We start from the raw sequence: 18,522 nt of genomic DNA on the forward strand, positions 1-18,522 counted from the left end.
TAAATCCCTATGCAGCCTTGCTCCAGCTTCACTTTATATTCACCTTCAGCCTAACATCGCCTCCTGTGCTCTCCAGTTTCCTGACTCTGGTCTTGTGTGGAATTCCCCCATCTGTTTGTCCCACCACAGGTAGTAAAAAGCTCAGCTACTTCCCTGCCAGTTCCTCCCTATGACCCTTCTTCTCCTCCCATTTCTCTCTTCCCCTTTACAATATCTCAAAAAAAAAATCCTGTATTTTCAACTCAATATTCAGCCATTTCCAAAACTCTGGCTTGGCACCTCTTCCTTACTCTTTTCACCTCCCCCCCTATGTCTTCGAACGATACGCCAAAGGCTTTAAATAAATGCACACTGATGTTATTGTTGGCAAAGATTCACAGACACTGAGTGACTTCCGGCTCACCCACAATTCTCAGAATGGATATCTTTGTTTATATCAGTCATTGATAGAACAAATAATCCTCGGAGCTCCCGAGTCTTTCATCACGTCGGCAGAAAACCTTGCGGACTTTCCTCAAGTGTTTCCAAAACTGAGAGCGAGTGGATTCTAGCTCGAGCGAGAAAGATCTGAATGTTTACATCATACATTTCTTCCATTACGACAGTGACTCCACTTCATAAAGTACTATATAAATGCAAGTCCTTTTTTTAATATAAATTCATTGTCGATGCACACAGTGTTCCTGTATTCTCGGACATCGGAATATGATATTGGGGAATTACATAGAACATAGAACAGTACAGCACAGAACAGGCCCTTCGGCCCACGATGTTGTGCCGAGCTTTATCTGAAACCAAGATCAAGCTATCCCACTCCCTATCGTCCTGGTGTGCTCCATGTGCCTATCCAATAACCGCTTAAATGTTCCTAAAGTGTCTGACTCCACTATCACTGCAGGCAGTCCATTCCACACCCCAACCACTCTCTGCGTAAAGAACCTACCTCTGATATCCTTCCTATATCTCCCACCACGAACCCTATAGTTATTCCCCCTTGTAATAGCTCCATCCACCCGAGGAAATAGTCTTTGAACGTTCACTCTATCTATCCCCTTCATCATTTTATAAACCTCTATTAAGTCTCCCCTCAGCCTCCTCCGCTCCAGAGAGAACAGCCCTAGCTCCCTCAACCTTTCCTCATAAGACCTACCCTCCAAACCAGGCAGCATCCTGGTAAATCTCCTCTGCACTCTTTCCAGCGCTTCTACATCCTTCTTATAGTGAGGTGACCAGAACTGCACACAATATTCCAAATGTGGTCTCACCAAGGTCCTGTACAGTTGCAGCATAACCCCACGGCTCTTAAACTCCAACCCCCTGTTAATAAAAGCTGACACACTATAGGCCTTCTTCACAGCTCTATCCACTTGAGTGGCAACCTTTAGAGATCTGTGGATATGAACCCCAAGATCTCTCTGTTCCTCCACAGTCTTCAAAACCCTACCTTTGACCCTGTAATCCACATTTAAATTAGTCCTACCAAAATGAATCACCTCACATTTATCAGGGTTAAACTCCATCTGCCATTTTTCAGCCCAGCTTTGCATCCTATCTATGACTCTTTGCAGTCTACAACAGCCCTCCACCTCACCCACTACTCCACAAATCTTGGTGTCATCAGCAAATTTACTGATCCACCCTTCAGCCCCCTCCTCTAAGTCATTAATAAAAATCACAAAGAGCAGAGGACCAAGCACTGACCCTGTGGCACTCCGCTAGCAACCTGCCTCCAATCCGAAAATTTTCCATCGACCACCACCCTCTGTCTTCGATCAGACAGCCAGTTACCTATCCAATCGGCCAACTTTCCCTCTATCCCACACCTCCTCAGTTTCATCATAAGCCGACCATGGGGGACCTTATCAAACGCCTTACTAAAATCCATGTATATGACATCAACTGCCCTACCTTCATCAACACACTTAGTTACCTCCTCAAAAAATTCAATCAAATTTGTGAGGCACGACTTGCCCTTCACGAATCTGTGCTGACTATCCCGGATTAATCCGCATCTTTCTAAATGGTCGTAAATCCCATCTCTAAGGACCTTTTCCATCAATTTACCAACCACCGAAGTAAGACTAACCGGTCTATAATTACCAGGGTCATTTCTATTCCCTTTCTTAAACAGAGGAACAACATTCGCCATTCTCCAGTCTTCTGGCACCATCCCCGTGGACAGCGAGGACCCAAAGATCAAAGCCAAAGGCTCTGCAATCTCATCCCTTGCCTCCCAAAGAATCCTAGGATACATTTCATCAGGCCCAGGGGACTTATCGACCTTCAGTTTATTCAAAACTGCCAGGACATCCTCCCTCCGAACATCTATTTCCTCCAGCCTATTAGCCTGTAACACCTTCTCTTCCTCAAAAACATGGCCCCTCTCCTTGGTGAACACTGAAGAAAGGTATTCATTCATCACCTCGCCTGTCTCTACTGACTCCATACACAAGTTCCCACTACTGTCCTTGACCGGCCCTAACCTCACCCTGGTCATTCTTTTATTCCTCACATAAGAGTAAAAAGCCTTGGGATTTTCCTTGATCCGACCCGCCAAGGACTTCTCGTGTCCCCTCCTAGCTCTCCTAAGCCCCTTTTTCAGCTCGTTCCTTGCTAACTTGTAACCCTCAATCGAGCCATCTGAACCTTGTTTCCTCATCCCTACATAAGCTTCCCTCTTCCTTTTCACAAGACATTCCACCTCTTTCGTGAACCATGGTTCCCTCACTCGGCCATTTCCTCCCTGCCTGACAGGGACATACCTATCAAGGACATCCAGTATTTGTTCCTTGAAAAAGTTCCACTTTTCATTAGTTCCTTTCTCTGACAGTTTCTGTTCCCAACTTATGCCCCCTAATTCTTGCCTAATCGTATCATAATTACCTTTCCCCCAATTGTAAACCTTGCCCTGCCGTACGGCCCTATTCCTCTCCATTGCAATAACATTGGACAAGAAACTACAAAGGGTCGTGGACGTATCCCAGTCCACCAGGCAAACCAGCCTCCCATCCATTGACTCTGTCTACACTTCCCGTCGCCTCAGGAAAAGCAGCCAGCATAATCAAGGATCCCACACTCCCCAGACATACACTCTTCCACTTTCTTCCATCGGGAAAAAGATACAAAAATCTGAGGTCACGTAACAACCGACTCAAGAACAGCTTCATCCCTGCTGCCATCAGACTTTTGAATGAACCTACCTTATATTAAGCAGATCTTTCTCTACATCCTAGCTATGACTGTAACACTGCATTCTGCACCCTCTCCTTTCCTCTTCCCTCATGTACTCTATGAACGGTATGCTTTGTCTGTATAGCGCGCAAGAAACAATACTTTTCACTGTATAATACATGTGACAATAAGAAGTCAAAAATCAAACCATTTTTCTAATATATTGTTAATCCTTTCTGGATTCCTTGTTTGTAAACTGCATCTTCCTATCCCGGATGGATCCAGTCAGAACCATCTAAATGACAAGCAAACATGAACAAAAAAGGTGCATTTCAATGTTTCTCTTCAGCAAATTAATGTTTCAAACATTGAATTCTGGATTTTCCATGCTGGGGACTAACCCATGAAATAATAGGGAAATTCTGACCTCTGCATCCAATGTCAAAACACACCCACACAGGTCTGTAAATTTCCATCTCAAAGTTTAATAACACAGCAACACGGTTCAGCTTTGATGAATCATCCTCTCATCATCAGTAAATTCTGTTTCTGACTGCACTTCTCGAAGAGATACTTACTGTGGAGATGAATGTTGCTGGACAGTTTGAGCGAAATGCCCCCATTTCTGATCATTTCAGAACATGGTGGGTCCTTGTCATCGGTTTATTCTATTAAATAACCCAATATGTGAGTCAACCTCAGTCAGGGTTGGAGAGCGGCAGAGAAAACTCACAGCCGCAGCCTCCCATCCACTGACACCTTCTACACTTCCCACTACCTCGGAAAAACAGCCAGCATAATCAAGGACCCCATATACCCCAGATATTCTCTCCACCTTCTTCCATCGGGGGAAAAAGATACAAAAGTCTGAGATCACGTACCAACCGACTCAAGAACAGCTTCTTCCCTGCTGCCATCAGACTTTTGAATGGATCTATCATATATTAAGCTGATCTTTCTCCTAACACTATATTCTGCACCCTCTCTTTTCCTTCTCCTCTATTTACTCTATGAATGGTATGCTTTGTCTGAATAATGTGCAAGAAACAAAACTTTTCACTGTATCCCAATACATGTGACAATAATAAACCAAATCAAATCAAACCATTGGGACTGACAACTTCTTGGGAACACTGCTGATCTCCAGTTTCATTGTGAAACAGATACCACAAGCAATGTGGCAAGCAGCATTCCCTATTTGATCATGCTTTCTACCTCAGAAGGATTAAAGATTAAGAGTGGGATTTTTTGGCTGCGCTCACTCCAAAACCAGCAAATCCCACCCTAGGTCAACGGACCTTTGCGTGGTCCAACCCCAGCCCGCAACAATTCCCATGGCGGGACAATTGCCCCCTCAGTCAACCTTGTCTCAGTCAAACCCAATTGTTCCAAATCTGCTACACAACCCAGTGATTTACCCCATCTTACAACTGCAGGTGGGTAGCTTAGACAGATCAATGCTTTCAAAGCATCTCTGTAAGTGAAAAGAATGATGGACTCGCATTGATATAAGAACTTTTTTTTTAACAACTTCAGGAAGTCTTAAATCACTTTACAGCCAATTAAGTGCTCTTGAAGCACAGTTAGTGTTGTAATGTGTCAGCTAATTTGTGCACAGCAAGCTCCCACAAACAGCTTTGATGATGTTGACTGAGGAACAAATATTGGCCCAGGGTCCAGTATGGGTGGCACGGTGGTACAGTTGTTAGCACTGCTGCCTCACAGCGCCAGAGACCCGGGTTCGATTCCCGGCTTGGGTCACTGTCTGTGTGGAGTTTGCACGTTCTTCCCGTGTCTGCGTGGGTTTCCTCCGGGTGCTCCGGTTTCCTCCCTCAGTCCGAAAGACGTGCTGGTTAGGTGCACTGACCCGAACAGACGCCGGAGTGTGGCGACTAGGGGAACTTCACAATAACTTTATTGTGATGTTAATGTAAGCCTTACTTGTGACTAATAATTAATAAACTTAAACTTTAAACCTCCCTTGTTTTTTGAAATTGTGGCATGGGATTTTTCATGATCACCTGAGATAACAGATCACTCATTACCTGTCCTTGAAGGCATAACCTCCATCACTGCAGCGCGCCCTCAGTACTGCACTGCATCAGTCTGGATTATGCTAGTAAGTCCCTGGAATGGGACTTGAACCCATAACCTTCTTATTCAGAGGAGTGAGTGTTACCACAGAGACATGGTTGACACCATGTATGGAAGTAACAGTTTCTCCCAAGGAACCACAAAACTCTGTTTGATTATATATTAAAAAAAACAGCTGCCTCAAAAGGATTTACTTAAATTCACTGAAATGTGAAGACTGCTTGAGAAGAGGAAGTTCGAACTATCCATCTGTTATCGTTCAATGGGGGGGGGGCAAAAAAGTGCAACATCAGCATTATACTGTGTCTAAAAGTTATTGAAATTTATCAGAAACAATCACAGAAAATGCTGCCAGTTTGTTGATCGTATCACGTTGGTCAGGAAATTTCTTGACAAAACAAAGTTCTTCTGTCTAGCACACAAAGCAAACATTATACGGACCTGTGATTAAATTTGACTTACTGTGGCATCGTCTGAACCAGAGGCAAACGCATCACCACTAGGGAAATACCTGTTGTGAGAGAGGGTACTTCAGTATCATCTATAAAACAGACCAGCATAACACTGGAAATCTTAATGCTGAATATTTTAGCTATGTGACTATAAGCTTCAATGTTGAACATGGAACCATAAGCAGTACAGAACCATTGGCCGCGATTCTCCCACTGCGACCCGCAACTTTTCTGTCGGGTGGCGGTGGGAGATGCACGTCGCCGGCGTTGAACAGGGAGTTGCGCATGCTACGGGAATGCATGCGCATCTCCCAGAGCCGGCGAACAGTCGCCAATCAGACCACGCTGGAAACCGGCAGGAAGGCAGGTAAGTAAATTAAATCTGTTTTTAATATGTTTTAAATATGTTTATTAGTTCATTATCAGGATCTTTCAGGTCCCGATCGAATCTCCCACCCTGCCAGGAGTACTTCATTCTGATGGGGTTCAGACTAGCTCCCCATGTTCGGGGAACCAGGGGGAGACCCCGCCGGAATGAAGGGGGAGCAATCAGGGTCCCCCAGGAGGTTGGGCGGTGAGGGGGTAGTGCCCCCTGGGCATGGGCACCCTGGCAGTGCCAGCTGTTGCCCCTTGGCAGTGCCCAAGGGGCAAAGTGCCCATGTCCAGGGGACACCTTGGCACTGCCCATCAGGCATTGGGCAGTGCCAAGGGGGCAGGACCTAGGGGGCGATCGGTGGGGGTGGGGGGGTCCCGCTGCCACTCTGCAGACAGGATCGGTCTGGGCTGGAGGAAGGGCAGTGATTGGGGTGGGCTGTGGGGGGCCTGCCTCCTGGGGGGGGGGGGGGGGGGGCGGTCAGTGGCGGTGGACGTCTGCTGGGGTGAGGGGGGATCGTCACTGCTGGGGACGGTGGGCTGTGCATTGGGGCGCTCCAGGACAGGGGGGCGGGGGGGGTGGTCAGGGCTGGCCCTGGAATTGTTGTGGTGGCTGCGATTGGGCCGTGGGGATGCTGGAGGGGCAGCACTGCAAGGGTCCTGGGCTGGCCAGTGATTGAGCTGGCCAGAAAACGGGGAGTCTGACAGATCAGGACCACTGCGCAGGCGCAGAGTTCCAGAACTGTCAGACTCAGGCGCAAATAGGCCCCGTACCCACCCCCCCACCACCCCCCACCGCCCCCCCCCCCCCCCCCCCCCATCCCCGGGTTTTTAATGGGACCTCTGCAGTGCACAGAGTGCGGAGATTCAGGTGAGAAGGTGAACTGACAAAACAGTCGGGATTTAGAACAGTTCTCCCAACAATTCAGCACTTTTGGGAGAATCTCCCCCATTATTTCATACACGACACGCACACACTGAGATTTCCTCAGGGGAATGGGGCATACTTGTAGCTGTTCACAAGTGATTCAGTTTGTTCAACAAAAAGAAAATCAAGAAAGTTAGTTCATAAATAGCTCCTGCAGTTTCAAGCCTGAAATAAGACTTTTACTGAAGAAATCACTAAATCCACTCACCTAACACTGTTTATGTCAGAATCGTGAGTCTCGAAGGACTGGATACACTGGCCTGAGCGCATGTCCCAAACCATTGCTTTTTTATCACAACCCTGTGAGCAAATAAGAAGAACATATAAGAGAAGAAGTTGAATTAAACTGAACAGTATTTAATTGACTTTAATAACTATTAACCACAATCAAAGCCAAAATAAATTATAGGAGATAAATGACAATATGAGTGGACACATACCCCCAATTTACTCCTGCTTACTCAAAGTCACCTATTGGAATTATCCACCTTTTCAACTTTTTGGGAGACAAAACAGGACAAGACCGTTAAGTTCAAATTATTGGGTCATTTAATTTCTTGGTGGAAAAATGGCTGAACGAATAAACTGTAATGTGAAATGTTTTAAAGGGAGCGAATTCCATAAGCACTGGTAACTCCTGGGCATCCCTCACTTTTAAATATATGAAGTCATATTCCTGCTGACTTGCATAATCATCAACTTGTGTTGGGGGGAAACGGGTGCTTGACTTGCTTCGGAAAATTGTTCACCACCTCCCCCATCTCTGGACAAGCAATTCACCCACTCACTCCGCAGGATTCCACCGAACTCACCCAGGCGCTTAGACAAGTAGATACAGGACAAAAAAAAATATGAACAATCATGAGATATCCACTGTTTTAGAAAACAGCCTGTGGAAAGAGCAAAAATAATGGCTTCTTTCTCCCACCAAGTTTTATTACTGTTTTAAAATATTTTGGGCTGATTTTCAACTCATTCAAATTCACAGTGAGTGGCACGGTGGCACAGTGGTTAGCACTGCTGCCTCGCAGCACCAGAGACCCAGGTTCAGTAAATAAACTTTAAATTAGGCCTGCTGTGCCCAAAGCACATATGTACCATGATTGTACAATATTTCTCCCCCCTCGCCCTTCATTGTATTTTTAAAAATATTTAGCTTTTAATTCTGACCCTCCCAGGAAACCACTGAATTAAGTTGAGTGCCATGATACATGTGATATGGAGCTGGCTCAGTTAGGGTAGGTGCACTAAATAAAAAAGGATGCAATATTTGAATGTTGGGACATTTTTTATTTAGTTCTGGATGGGAGGACTCACCCTCTCCGTCAACTAGGCAGGTTTTGGGGGTTTTTTTTGCAAAAGGCTAGGTGATTAAATGCCTGCTCCTGTGTTAGATTTCCACAGTAAGAGTTTTAACAACACCAGGTTAAAGTCCAACAGGTTTACTTCGTAGCGAATGGTATTTGCTACCAAATAAACCTGTTGAACTTTAACCTGGTGTTGTTAAAACTCTTACTGTGTTTACCCCAGTCCAACGCCGGCATCTCCACATTTAGATTTCCACTCCAGTGACATGATGAAGCTAAGCACCACCACTGTGTTACTGAGAAGGTCTCTCTAGACTTTCAACTGGGTCAAGGGAGTCCAATGCAAGAGCTTGTCCTTCCTCAGTATATGTTTGCCATGCACAATGGGCTAGCCAAAACAAGGACATGCTCCAGACAAAAACAAACGAATACGAGGGGAATAACCTCCGCTTTCTAATTCCATGACACTGCAGCTATGAGGAGGGATTGGGTAGGCGAGGGTTGTTTTCCTTAGAACAGAGGTGACCTAATTGAACTGTACAATAGGGACCCAGACAGGGCAGATAGGAATCACTTCATAGAATCCCTACAGTGCAGAAGGAAGCCATTTGCTCCATTGAGTCTGCACCGACAACTATCCCAACCAGGCCCTATTCCTATAATCCCACATATTACCCTACTGACACTAAGGGGCAATTTATCATGGCCAATCCGCCTAAACAGCACATCTTTGGACCGTGGGTGGAAACCGGAGCACCCGGAGGAAACCCACGCAGACACGGGGAGAATGTGTGCAAACTCCACACTGACAGTGACCCAAGCCAGGAATCGAAGCCGAATCCCTGGCGCTGTGAGGCAGCAGTGCTAACCACTGTGCCACCGTGCCACCCACAGACTTGCTTCCCTTTAGCTGAGGGGTCAATTACCAGGGGGCATAGATTTAAGATGATTGGTTGAAGGATTAAAGGGGACATGAGGGAAAACTTATTCACCCAGAGGGTGGTGGGCGTCTGGAATTCAATAAATTGGTGGTTGTGGGTGAAACACTCCACTCATTTAAAAGGTATAATTACTGTGGATGCTGGAATCTGAAACCAAAAGAGAAAATGCTGGAAAATCTCAGCAGGTCTGGCAGCATCTGTAAGGAAAGAAAAGAGCTGATGTTTCGAGTCCAGATGTCAAAGTTTTGACAAAGGGTCGTCCGGACTCGAAACGTCAGCTCTTTTCTCTCCTTACAGATGCTGCCAGACCTGCTGAGATTTTCCAGCATTTTCTCTTTTGGTTTCATTTAAAAAGTCCCTGGATCTGCATCTGAAGCGCTTGAACCAGCAAAGCAATGGACCAGGTGCTGGAAAGTGGGATTACAATGAGTGGCTAATTTATTTTTTCTCTTCTTTGGCTGTCGCAGACACGATAGGCTGAATGGCCCCTTTCTGCACTGTAACATTTCTATGGTTGTATGGTCCTTCAGAGGCTTGTGCCACTTTAACATAGGAGATGACTATTTGAATCCTGTGGCCTATGGTAACATTAGCAGCCATGTCCTCTAATGCTGTTTCCTGCTGCATTTCAAAGTGTTTCTTCCATCAAGTATTTATCAAATTCCCTTTTCAGTTTAAGTTCATTTATTAATGTCACAAGTACATTAACACCGCAATGAAAATCCCCTAGTCGCTACACTCCAGCGCCCATTCCGATAAAGCTAAAAGTAAAAGTTTATTTATTAGTGTCACAAGTAGGCTTACATTAACACTGCAATGAGGTTACTGTGAAAATCCCCTAGTCGCCACACTCCAGCGCTTGTTCGGGTACACTGAGGGAGAATTTGGCATGATCAATGCACCCAACCAGCACGTCTTTCGGAAAGGAAACCAGAGCACCCGGAGGAAACCCACACAGACCCAGGGGAGAAGGTGCAGCCTCCACACAATCACCCAAACCAGGAATCGAACCCAGATCCCTGGTGCTGTGAGGCAGCACGCTAACCATTGTGCCGCTTTTCAATATCCTGATTGAAGTGGCTTCAATCGCCACTTGTAGTAATGTAATCCATATTCAAATAATGCTTTGTACACATTCCACTTCTGGCAGTAATCCGAAATCTATGCCCCCCTTTTTTTTATTTTCACGGTTTGAATAAACAATGTTTGTCTGGTGCAGGACAGGGAAGGAAATGTTCCACTTTTTAATCCTCTTCCTCCAGAAATTCTCACTCAGAGATGAGGTCATTCCAATAATAAAAGCAGCAAAACCAGCCCGCAATATTTCAGCGAATATACTTGACGTTACCAGTAATTTCTCAGAGGTATGAATAATGAAAAAATGGAAAGTACCTGAACCAATCGACTGGGGGTGGGGAGAATCTGATTGCTCTTTTTCAAAGCAAAAGAAAAATGGACTGGAATTTTAAAAATTGAAAAGCTTGCCAGAACAAGGGAAAATCCCCATAGAATTCTTCAGAACTTTTTGATAATACGTTATCAGTTGACGTATCAAATGAGTGCAGATCAGAGTTGAATGACATTGATGGAGAGCGGGGGACAGGCTGGGAAATTGAGGTATTTTCCAAGTAGCCCTTCCTGGGGATGCAAGCATTGTTATTTCTTTTCTCAGGAGAACCCCAAACAATCCTGAGCCCCTTTGGGTTGGCTGGTCTGCCCCTTGTCGCAAGCCAGCTATCGTGGCAGTGACAGGGTTCCACAAAGCCATCGATTGTGTCGATTCCGGATGAGGACGAAAGGCAAAAGAGAAAAAAAATCAAGACTTTTTGCACAGGGTTACGCTCCAACATCAACGAGTCACACTGGCCGCCCTGTCATGTTTCAGCAGACATGCTCAGTCTCACAGATGCATGTCTATAAATGGAACCAATTATCTACCTAAAATAAAATTTGAAGTTAATTACAGATGGCAGGTCACAGCAGAAAATGGCTTTTTCTTTTGCTGCTGTTCCTATTAGGGACAAATTAAACTGATGAAAAAAGCTGGAGACAAATGTGGAACAGATGAATTTAAACATCAATATTACTTTTTGCCCTCAGCTTATGCAATGGTGAAATTGCTCCAGCATTCTAATTGCAACCATTTCTTTGGGCCATTTCTTTGTTCAAATTTCCAGCCTATCTACAGGAGGATATAGATAGGCTGGAAATTTGGGCAAAGAAATGGCAGATGGAGTTCAATCCTGATAAATGCGAAGTGATGCATTTTGGTAGAAATAATGTAGGGAGGAGCTATATGATAAATGGCAGAATCATAAAGGGTGTAGATACGCAGAGGGACCTGGGTGTGCAAGTCCACAGATCCTTGAAAGTGACGTCACAGGTGGAGAAGGTGGTGAAGAAGGCATATGGCATGCTTGCCTTTATAGGACGGGGCATAGCGTATAAAAGTTGGGGTCTGATGTTGCAGATGTATAGAACGTTGGTTCGGCCGCATCTGGAATACTGCGTCCAGTTCTGGTCGCCACACTACCAGAAGGACGTGGAGGCTTTGGAGAGAGTACAGAGGAGGTTTACCAGGATGTTACCTGGTATGGAGGGGCTTACTTACGAGGAGAGATTGGGTAAACTGGGGTTGTTCTCCCTGGAAAGACGGAGGATGAGGGGAGACTTAATAGAGGTGTATAAAATTATGAAAGGCATAGATAGGGTGAACGGTGGGAAGCTTTTTCCTAGGTCGGTGGTGACGTTCACGAGGGGTCATAGGTTCAAGGTGAAGCGGGGGGGAGGTTTAACACAGATATCAGACGGACATATTTTACACAGAGGGTGGTGGGGGCCTGGAATGCGCTGCCAGGCAAGGTGGTGGAGGCGGACATACTGGGAACGTTTAAGACTTATCTAGACAGCCATATGAACGGAGTGGGAATGGAGGGATACAAAAGAATGATCTAGTTTGGACCAGGGAGCGGCGCGGGCTTGGAGGGCCGAAGGGCCTGTTCCTGTGCTGTATTGTTCTTTGTTCTTTGTTCAACCATGTCAATGGTTAAGCAATAAGCCAGCCAATTAAAGGAAGATGATTTAGAACCATAGGGCTGGAAGTTACATTCCCTGCTGGAGTACTTGAAAGCCGGGGGGGAGGGCTCATAAAATCAAACATGTGCCCTTCCCACCCACCCCCAACCTGTCTCCCATTTTACTGTAAGCAGGGAAAGTGCCAGACACTTGCCCGCCCTTGGGTCCCTTGGAGCAGTTAAGTAGGTAATTAAAAACCATGTAAGGACTTTATTCTGCTTGTAGCCTCAGCAGAAGCCATGCTGAAAACAGGCACCGCTGGGGTGACAGAGTTGCCGTAGTTCCCTAAGATGGGACTTCCCCCACGGTGTGGCGTGGAGGGGCTGCTTTTGGGTGGGCAGGCTGACAATCGACTTTTCAGTCCGGTGGGGGGGGAGGAATTTTCAGTCGGGGTGGGAATATATCTCCCCATAAAATCCAGTCCATAGAATCTTACAGCACCCACAGAGGGAGACCTTTGGCCTATCATGCCTTGTGAAAGATTAACCAATTAAGCCTATGCCACCACCTATTTTCCCTATAACTCTGCCAAAGTGTCTTTATCAAGTATCAATCTAATTTCCTTCTGTTCCGCCACTTTTACTAGTTAAAGGGATGGTGCCACAGTCACTCGGTCCTCTTCCTGTCTCTCCACCTCAGTAATTTACCACACATTGAAATGGATGGTTGGAAAATCCCAGACTTCGAGCCCACAATTTCCTGCGCTGTGCTTCCCACAAAACGCCGTCTCCCATTGGCTGGGCGGAACTGGTCTTTATATTTACACACAGTGACGCTGACAACCGCAGAGTGAAATAAAGCAATTCAGTTGAAACCACGATGGAATCGGAAAACTGCTTTCAATGGAACACCTGATGAAACATTTTGAAAGACGGTGCTGAATATATGACAAAAAGTTTAGTTTTTATGTGGAGTAAAGTTTCGCTATTGAAGTAATAATCCAGTCCAGAAGAACCACTTTGGTTGTCACGTGTACTGCGCTTGTAAATAGGCAATGTAAATCGAGTTCATTTATTTGCACTGCCTTTGGCAACCAGAGCAATTCCCCTCCCATTCAACACTGGAATTTATGCCCAGATATGAGAGGGACAATCAAATACGCAGCTGAAAAGATTGTGAAATTTTAAGCACAAGTTCAGTAATGCCCAAATCTCTTCCACGTTTTCCAAGTGTCCTCAATACCCAAGCACATCCCTGTCCACAATAATGACCCAGTTCCCAAGTGACAATTTAATACCTGCAAAACTCAAAGGCACTCTTCAAATTCTGACCATATTTTCAGTCGCAGCTGGATAAAGATTCGTCTTCTCGGTGTTTCATAAGAAGAAACTAGGTTCCCTCAGAGGATGTTTCATTTAATGCATTTTAATGGCATCAGTATTAATCACATTTAAAATTGAAAAGCTTTCTTAATCGCAGACTGTTAAATATGCTAATTTGCGTGATCATTAAATGAGATGAAATTTCAATTTTCAGAATGAAATTCATGGTCACTTCCCTTGGGCTCCCGTTGATTTACCCCCCATTTTAAGTTCTAACGGGGTCTACAGGGGATTTGAGTACAAGTTGGCTGATAGGATGGGTGGTTTTCCGGGTCCAACTTGTAGGTTGTGCCCATGGACAAACAGTACAAAATTGGAATCCTAGCGCCCGTTTGGACGTCAAGGGTGCCATCTGGTGTAGTGTGTAGTGCTGGATGCCAGGTTGGTGAAGAGCGTTAGAGGGTGTGCAGTGAATGGCCACATCTTGACATCTAACAGTGTGAAACACTCATTTCACACCAGCTGTGCCACCTCAGAGCTGAACACTCGAGTGAATACTTTATCTTAACCTCGTTCAGCTGAGCAGGTGTTTGCAGAGAAAGGATTCCGTTGCCACCCCACCAGAGTTAAAGGGACCATCAATTACTTACAGATGATTTGCTCGTTGATTTCTTCTGGTTATTTTTATTCTGCAAGTGTTTGGTGCCTGTTGTTGTTGTCGTTTAAAGTGGCAAATGTTTACAAGGAGAGATGTGGCAAGTGCTAAAGGACTTACTACTGACTTCAAGGTCTCCCCACAACCTAGTTGTTCCCAGATATGGGTGCAGTTGTAGGTATTCCCCTATGAATACAGTAGTAACCTGAAGGCCACATAAAGCAGGGCAAGCTGCCGAGAGAGGGAGGAGGAAGGCACAGTGTACAAGGTATTCAAAAAGCAATCACCTACCAGCGAGGAACAATGGGTGAAACGGTTGCACTTCTGTTGGGACATCCTAACTGAAATCTGCCACCTGCTGCCACCATAACGGCAATCCCAGAGCAGAGAAGGATCACGTTCCAGTGGCTCCAAACGTGACGATGCTGGTGAACTTTCATAGAAATCATAGAATCATAGAAACCCTACAGTGCAGAAGGAGGCCATTCGGCCCATCGAGTCTGCACCGACCACAATCCCACCCAGGCCCTACCCCCACATATTTACCCGCTAATCCCTCTAACCTACGCATCTTAGGGGCAATTTTTTTTTTAACCTGGCCAATCAACCTAACCCGCACATCTTTGGACTGTGGGAGGAAACCAGAGCACCCGGAGGAAACCCACGCAGACACGAGGAGAATGTGCAAACTCCGCACAGACAGTGACCCGAGCCGGGAATCGAACCCGGGACCCTGGAGCTGTGAAGCAGCAGTGCTAACCACTGTGCTACCGTGCGTCTGGTCCCTTCCAGCCTGGGGCCAGAGACATTTGTATCATCTTCCAGTTTACTGTCCACTGTTGCACGAGGGAGGTCATTGACATTCTGTATTCATTGAGAGCTAGCCACATTTCACTCTCTCTTGCCAGAGAAAAGCAGGCAGAGCAAGCGTGTCATCGGGATTGCAGGCTTCCCCCATGGTGCCGAATGCCACCAGCCACACACGCACGGCTTTCTGAGTGTCATGTGTCAACTCTGTCTTATTTCGGGAACAAAAGGGATCCCACTCCCTCAACATCCAGTTGATGTGTGACAGTGGGCAGAGAATGATGTAGGTCGATGGCCTGATACCTTGCCAGCAGTCAGTATGCCTTCATTCTGTGGCAGTCTGCTGTTCCAGCTGTGTTTGAGCCAATGCAATAACTTTAAGGATGACTACTAGGCAACAAGAGCTAATCATTGACTATTGAATATCGACAGGCGCACAATCACACACACGCATGCACACACACAGGTGCATGGGCGCCATGTGCACACGCATGCACACACACAGGTGCATGTGCATCATGCACACAATGAAAGCTGTGCTATCATATAAAATGTAATAGAGCAGACGAATGGTGTGCTGAAACAATGCTTCCACTGCCTGGACTGTTCTGGGGGAGACCTGCTGTGTTCAGCAGAGCACATGTCAAGATCCATGTTGGCCTGTCATGTGCTGCATCATCATCATCATGAGGGAACAGCCCTTGTAACTGGCTAAATGGTCCGTTCAGGAACCAGAGAAGGAGCACAGGGAGGAAGAGGATGCGAGGTCTGGAATGGGGGGGTGGGGGTGAGTTAATAGGTTGTGATGAACAAAGCATCGTAGCTGTGAGGGACAGCTCGGTGGATAGGATATTAGGATGTAGATAGGCTGGAAAATTGGGCGGGGATCCTGGATTCAGGATTCAATCCTGGACCGGGGAGCGGCGTGGGCTTGGAGGGCCGAAGGGCCTGTTCCTGTGCTGTATTGTTCTTTGTTCTTTGAGGCAACCTTAGATAGCCCCTTTCTGGTCAGGGTGTCCATCAAAACCTCATCCACGTGTGATACCACTAACTGCAAGCACAATTCCCCATTCACCAAAACCATTAATTCCCCATTCATCAATATCATTAACCGTAACCGCAGTTCCCCATTCACCAACAGTCCCACACCTTCCCTTTCCTCTGTCACTCACCATCAGCAGAGGCCATGCAGAGCAGGGCAAGACACTGGATGGGAGAGGAAGAAGCCATGTTCCTGTCCAGAGTCTTCAGGAACTAACAGCCTACCTGATTATTTTGCCACAGTGAAATCAAAGCCAACACAAATTCATCATTCTGAACCAAATTTGTAAAACATATTCCATATTCTTTACAAAGATTAACTAATCACTTTGTGCAATCTCTTAGTTGCCTTTCTTGTGTCTCTCTCAGTCCTGGTGCTCCTACACCTCCTGTTCTAGTCTGCAGGGAGCGGTCGGAGGGCGGAGCAGAGCGTCACTGTGAGCATAAAACTAACTTACTTCAGGGATCCACGGCCTAGTCTGCAGGGAGCGGTCGGAGGGCGGTGCAGAGCGTCACCGTGAGTATAAAACTAACTTGCCGGCGAAGGTGATTGGCAGTTGCAGGTCACATTTGCATCAGTGCAGTCACTGTGACCAGAAGGTGGTTTGTGGAGGAGCTGCTGTGAGGGGACAGTTAAACCTCAAACACTACTTCAGTGTTTCCCTCCCTACCTCCTCCTCTAACCAGAAAGAAAAGTCAGCAGGAGGACCACAAGCAAGGGAGAGGTGAGTTGCAATTCTTTATCCTTTTATCTATGTCAGGGCAATATGGCAGCTCGGGCAGTGGCATGCTCCTCCTGCCAGATGTGGGCAATTAGGGAGCAATCTAGTCTGCCTAACAACTTTGTCTGCAGCAAGTGAGTCCAGTTGCAGCTCCTCACAGACCGCATTGTTCATTTGGAGCGGCAGGTGGATGCACGGCAGAGCATACAGGAGGCAGAGTGTGATAGACACTAGTTACAGGGAGATTGTCACACCACAGGTTCAGTCAGGTAGATGGGTGACTGCCAGGAGAGGCAGGAAGGTAGTGCAGGAGTCTCCTGTGTCTATTCCCGTTTCAAACAGGTATACTATTTTGGATGCTGTTGAGGGGGATAGCCTGTCAGGGGGAGATACCAGCAGCAGCCAGCTGGTTCTGCTGTGGGACAGGGTCGGGCAAAGAGCAAGCGAGCAGTAGTAATAGGGGACTCGCTAGTTAGAGACACAGACAGGCGTTTCTGTGGCCGCAATCGAGACTCCAGGATGGTGTGTTGCCTCCCTGGTGCCAGGATCAAGGAAGTCTCTGAGCGATTGCAGGACATTCTTAAGGGGGAGGGTGAGCAGCCAGAGGTCGTTGTACATATTGGTACAACGACATAGGTAGGAAAAGGGATGAGGTCCTGAAATGTGAATAGAGAGAGTTAGGCAGAAGGCTAATGTGCAGGACCTCGAAGGTAGTAATTTCAGGACTACTACCGGTGCCAAGTGCTAGTGAGAGCAGGAATAGAAGGATTAGGCAGATGAATGCCTGGCTTGAGAGCTGGTGCAGGGGGCAGGGATTTAGATTTTTGGATCATTGGGATCTTTTCTGGGGAAGGGCTGATCTGTTCAAGAGGGATGGGTTACATTTGAAGTGGAGGGGAGATTTGCTAGAGCCACTCGGGAGGGTTTAAACTAGTTTGGCAGGGGGGTGGGATCCAAAGCAGTAGGGAGACAGAAGAGAAGTTTGAGGACAGCATGGAAGTTAAAGAGAGCACATTAATTAGTAAAGGCAGTGTCAGTAATCCTAGTACCAGACAGATCAGACAGAAGCAAGACAGAGAGCAAGGGAAGTCCAGATTAAACTGCATTTATTTCAATGCAAGAGGCCTGACGGGCAAGGCAGATGAACTCAGGGCATTGATTGGTACGTGGGACTGGGATATTATAGCAATTACTGAAACATGGCTAAGGGAGGGACAGGACTGGCAGTTCAATGTTCCAGGGTACAGATGCTATAGGAAAGATAGAACAGGAGGTAGGAGAGGAGGGGGAGTTGCACTTTTGATTAGGGAAAGCATAACGGTTGTACTGAGAGGGGATATATCCGAGGGTTTGGCCACTGAGCCTATATGGGTAGAACTGAGAAATAAGAAGGGGGAAATCACTTTGATAGGGTTGTACTATAGGCCCCCAAATAGTCAGTGGAAAATTGAGGAGCAAATATGTAAGGAGATTACAGATAGCTCCAAGAAAAATAGGGTGGTAATAGTCGGAGATTTTAATTTTCCCAACATTGACTGGGACGGCCATAGTAGTAGAGGGTTGGATGGGGAGAAATTTGTTGAGTGTATTTAGGAGGAATTTCTCATTCAGTATGTGGATGGCCCGACTAGAGAGGGGGCAAAACTTGACCTCCTCTTGGGAAATATGGAAGGGCAGGTGAAAGAAGTGTTAGTG

The 18,522-nt window shown here is 46.4% G+C and overlaps 1 protein-coding gene across 1 annotated transcript in view; it reads right to left on the reverse strand.

Moving 5' to 3' along the window:
- The window catches only part of gnb5b (guanine nucleotide binding protein (G protein), beta 5b), a 95,447-nt gene that overhangs the window by 15,206 nt on the left and 61,719 nt on the right, over positions 1–18,522 (reverse strand). The window contains exons 7-8 of the mRNA XM_078241366.1: positions 7,226–7,317; positions 5,728–5,776 (exon numbers count right to left, since the gene is read on the reverse strand). Coding sequence (XP_078097492.1) covers positions 5,728–5,776; positions 7,226–7,317 — 141 coding nt within the window. The remainder of the gene's footprint in view (positions 1–5,727; positions 5,777–7,225; positions 7,318–18,522) is intronic.

This window comes from Mustelus asterias, chromosome 24 (genome assembly GCF_964213995.1).
Source record: "Mustelus asterias chromosome 24, sMusAst1.hap1.1, whole genome shotgun sequence".
Lineage (NCBI taxonomy): Eukaryota > Metazoa > Chordata > Chondrichthyes > Carcharhiniformes > Triakidae > Mustelus > Mustelus asterias.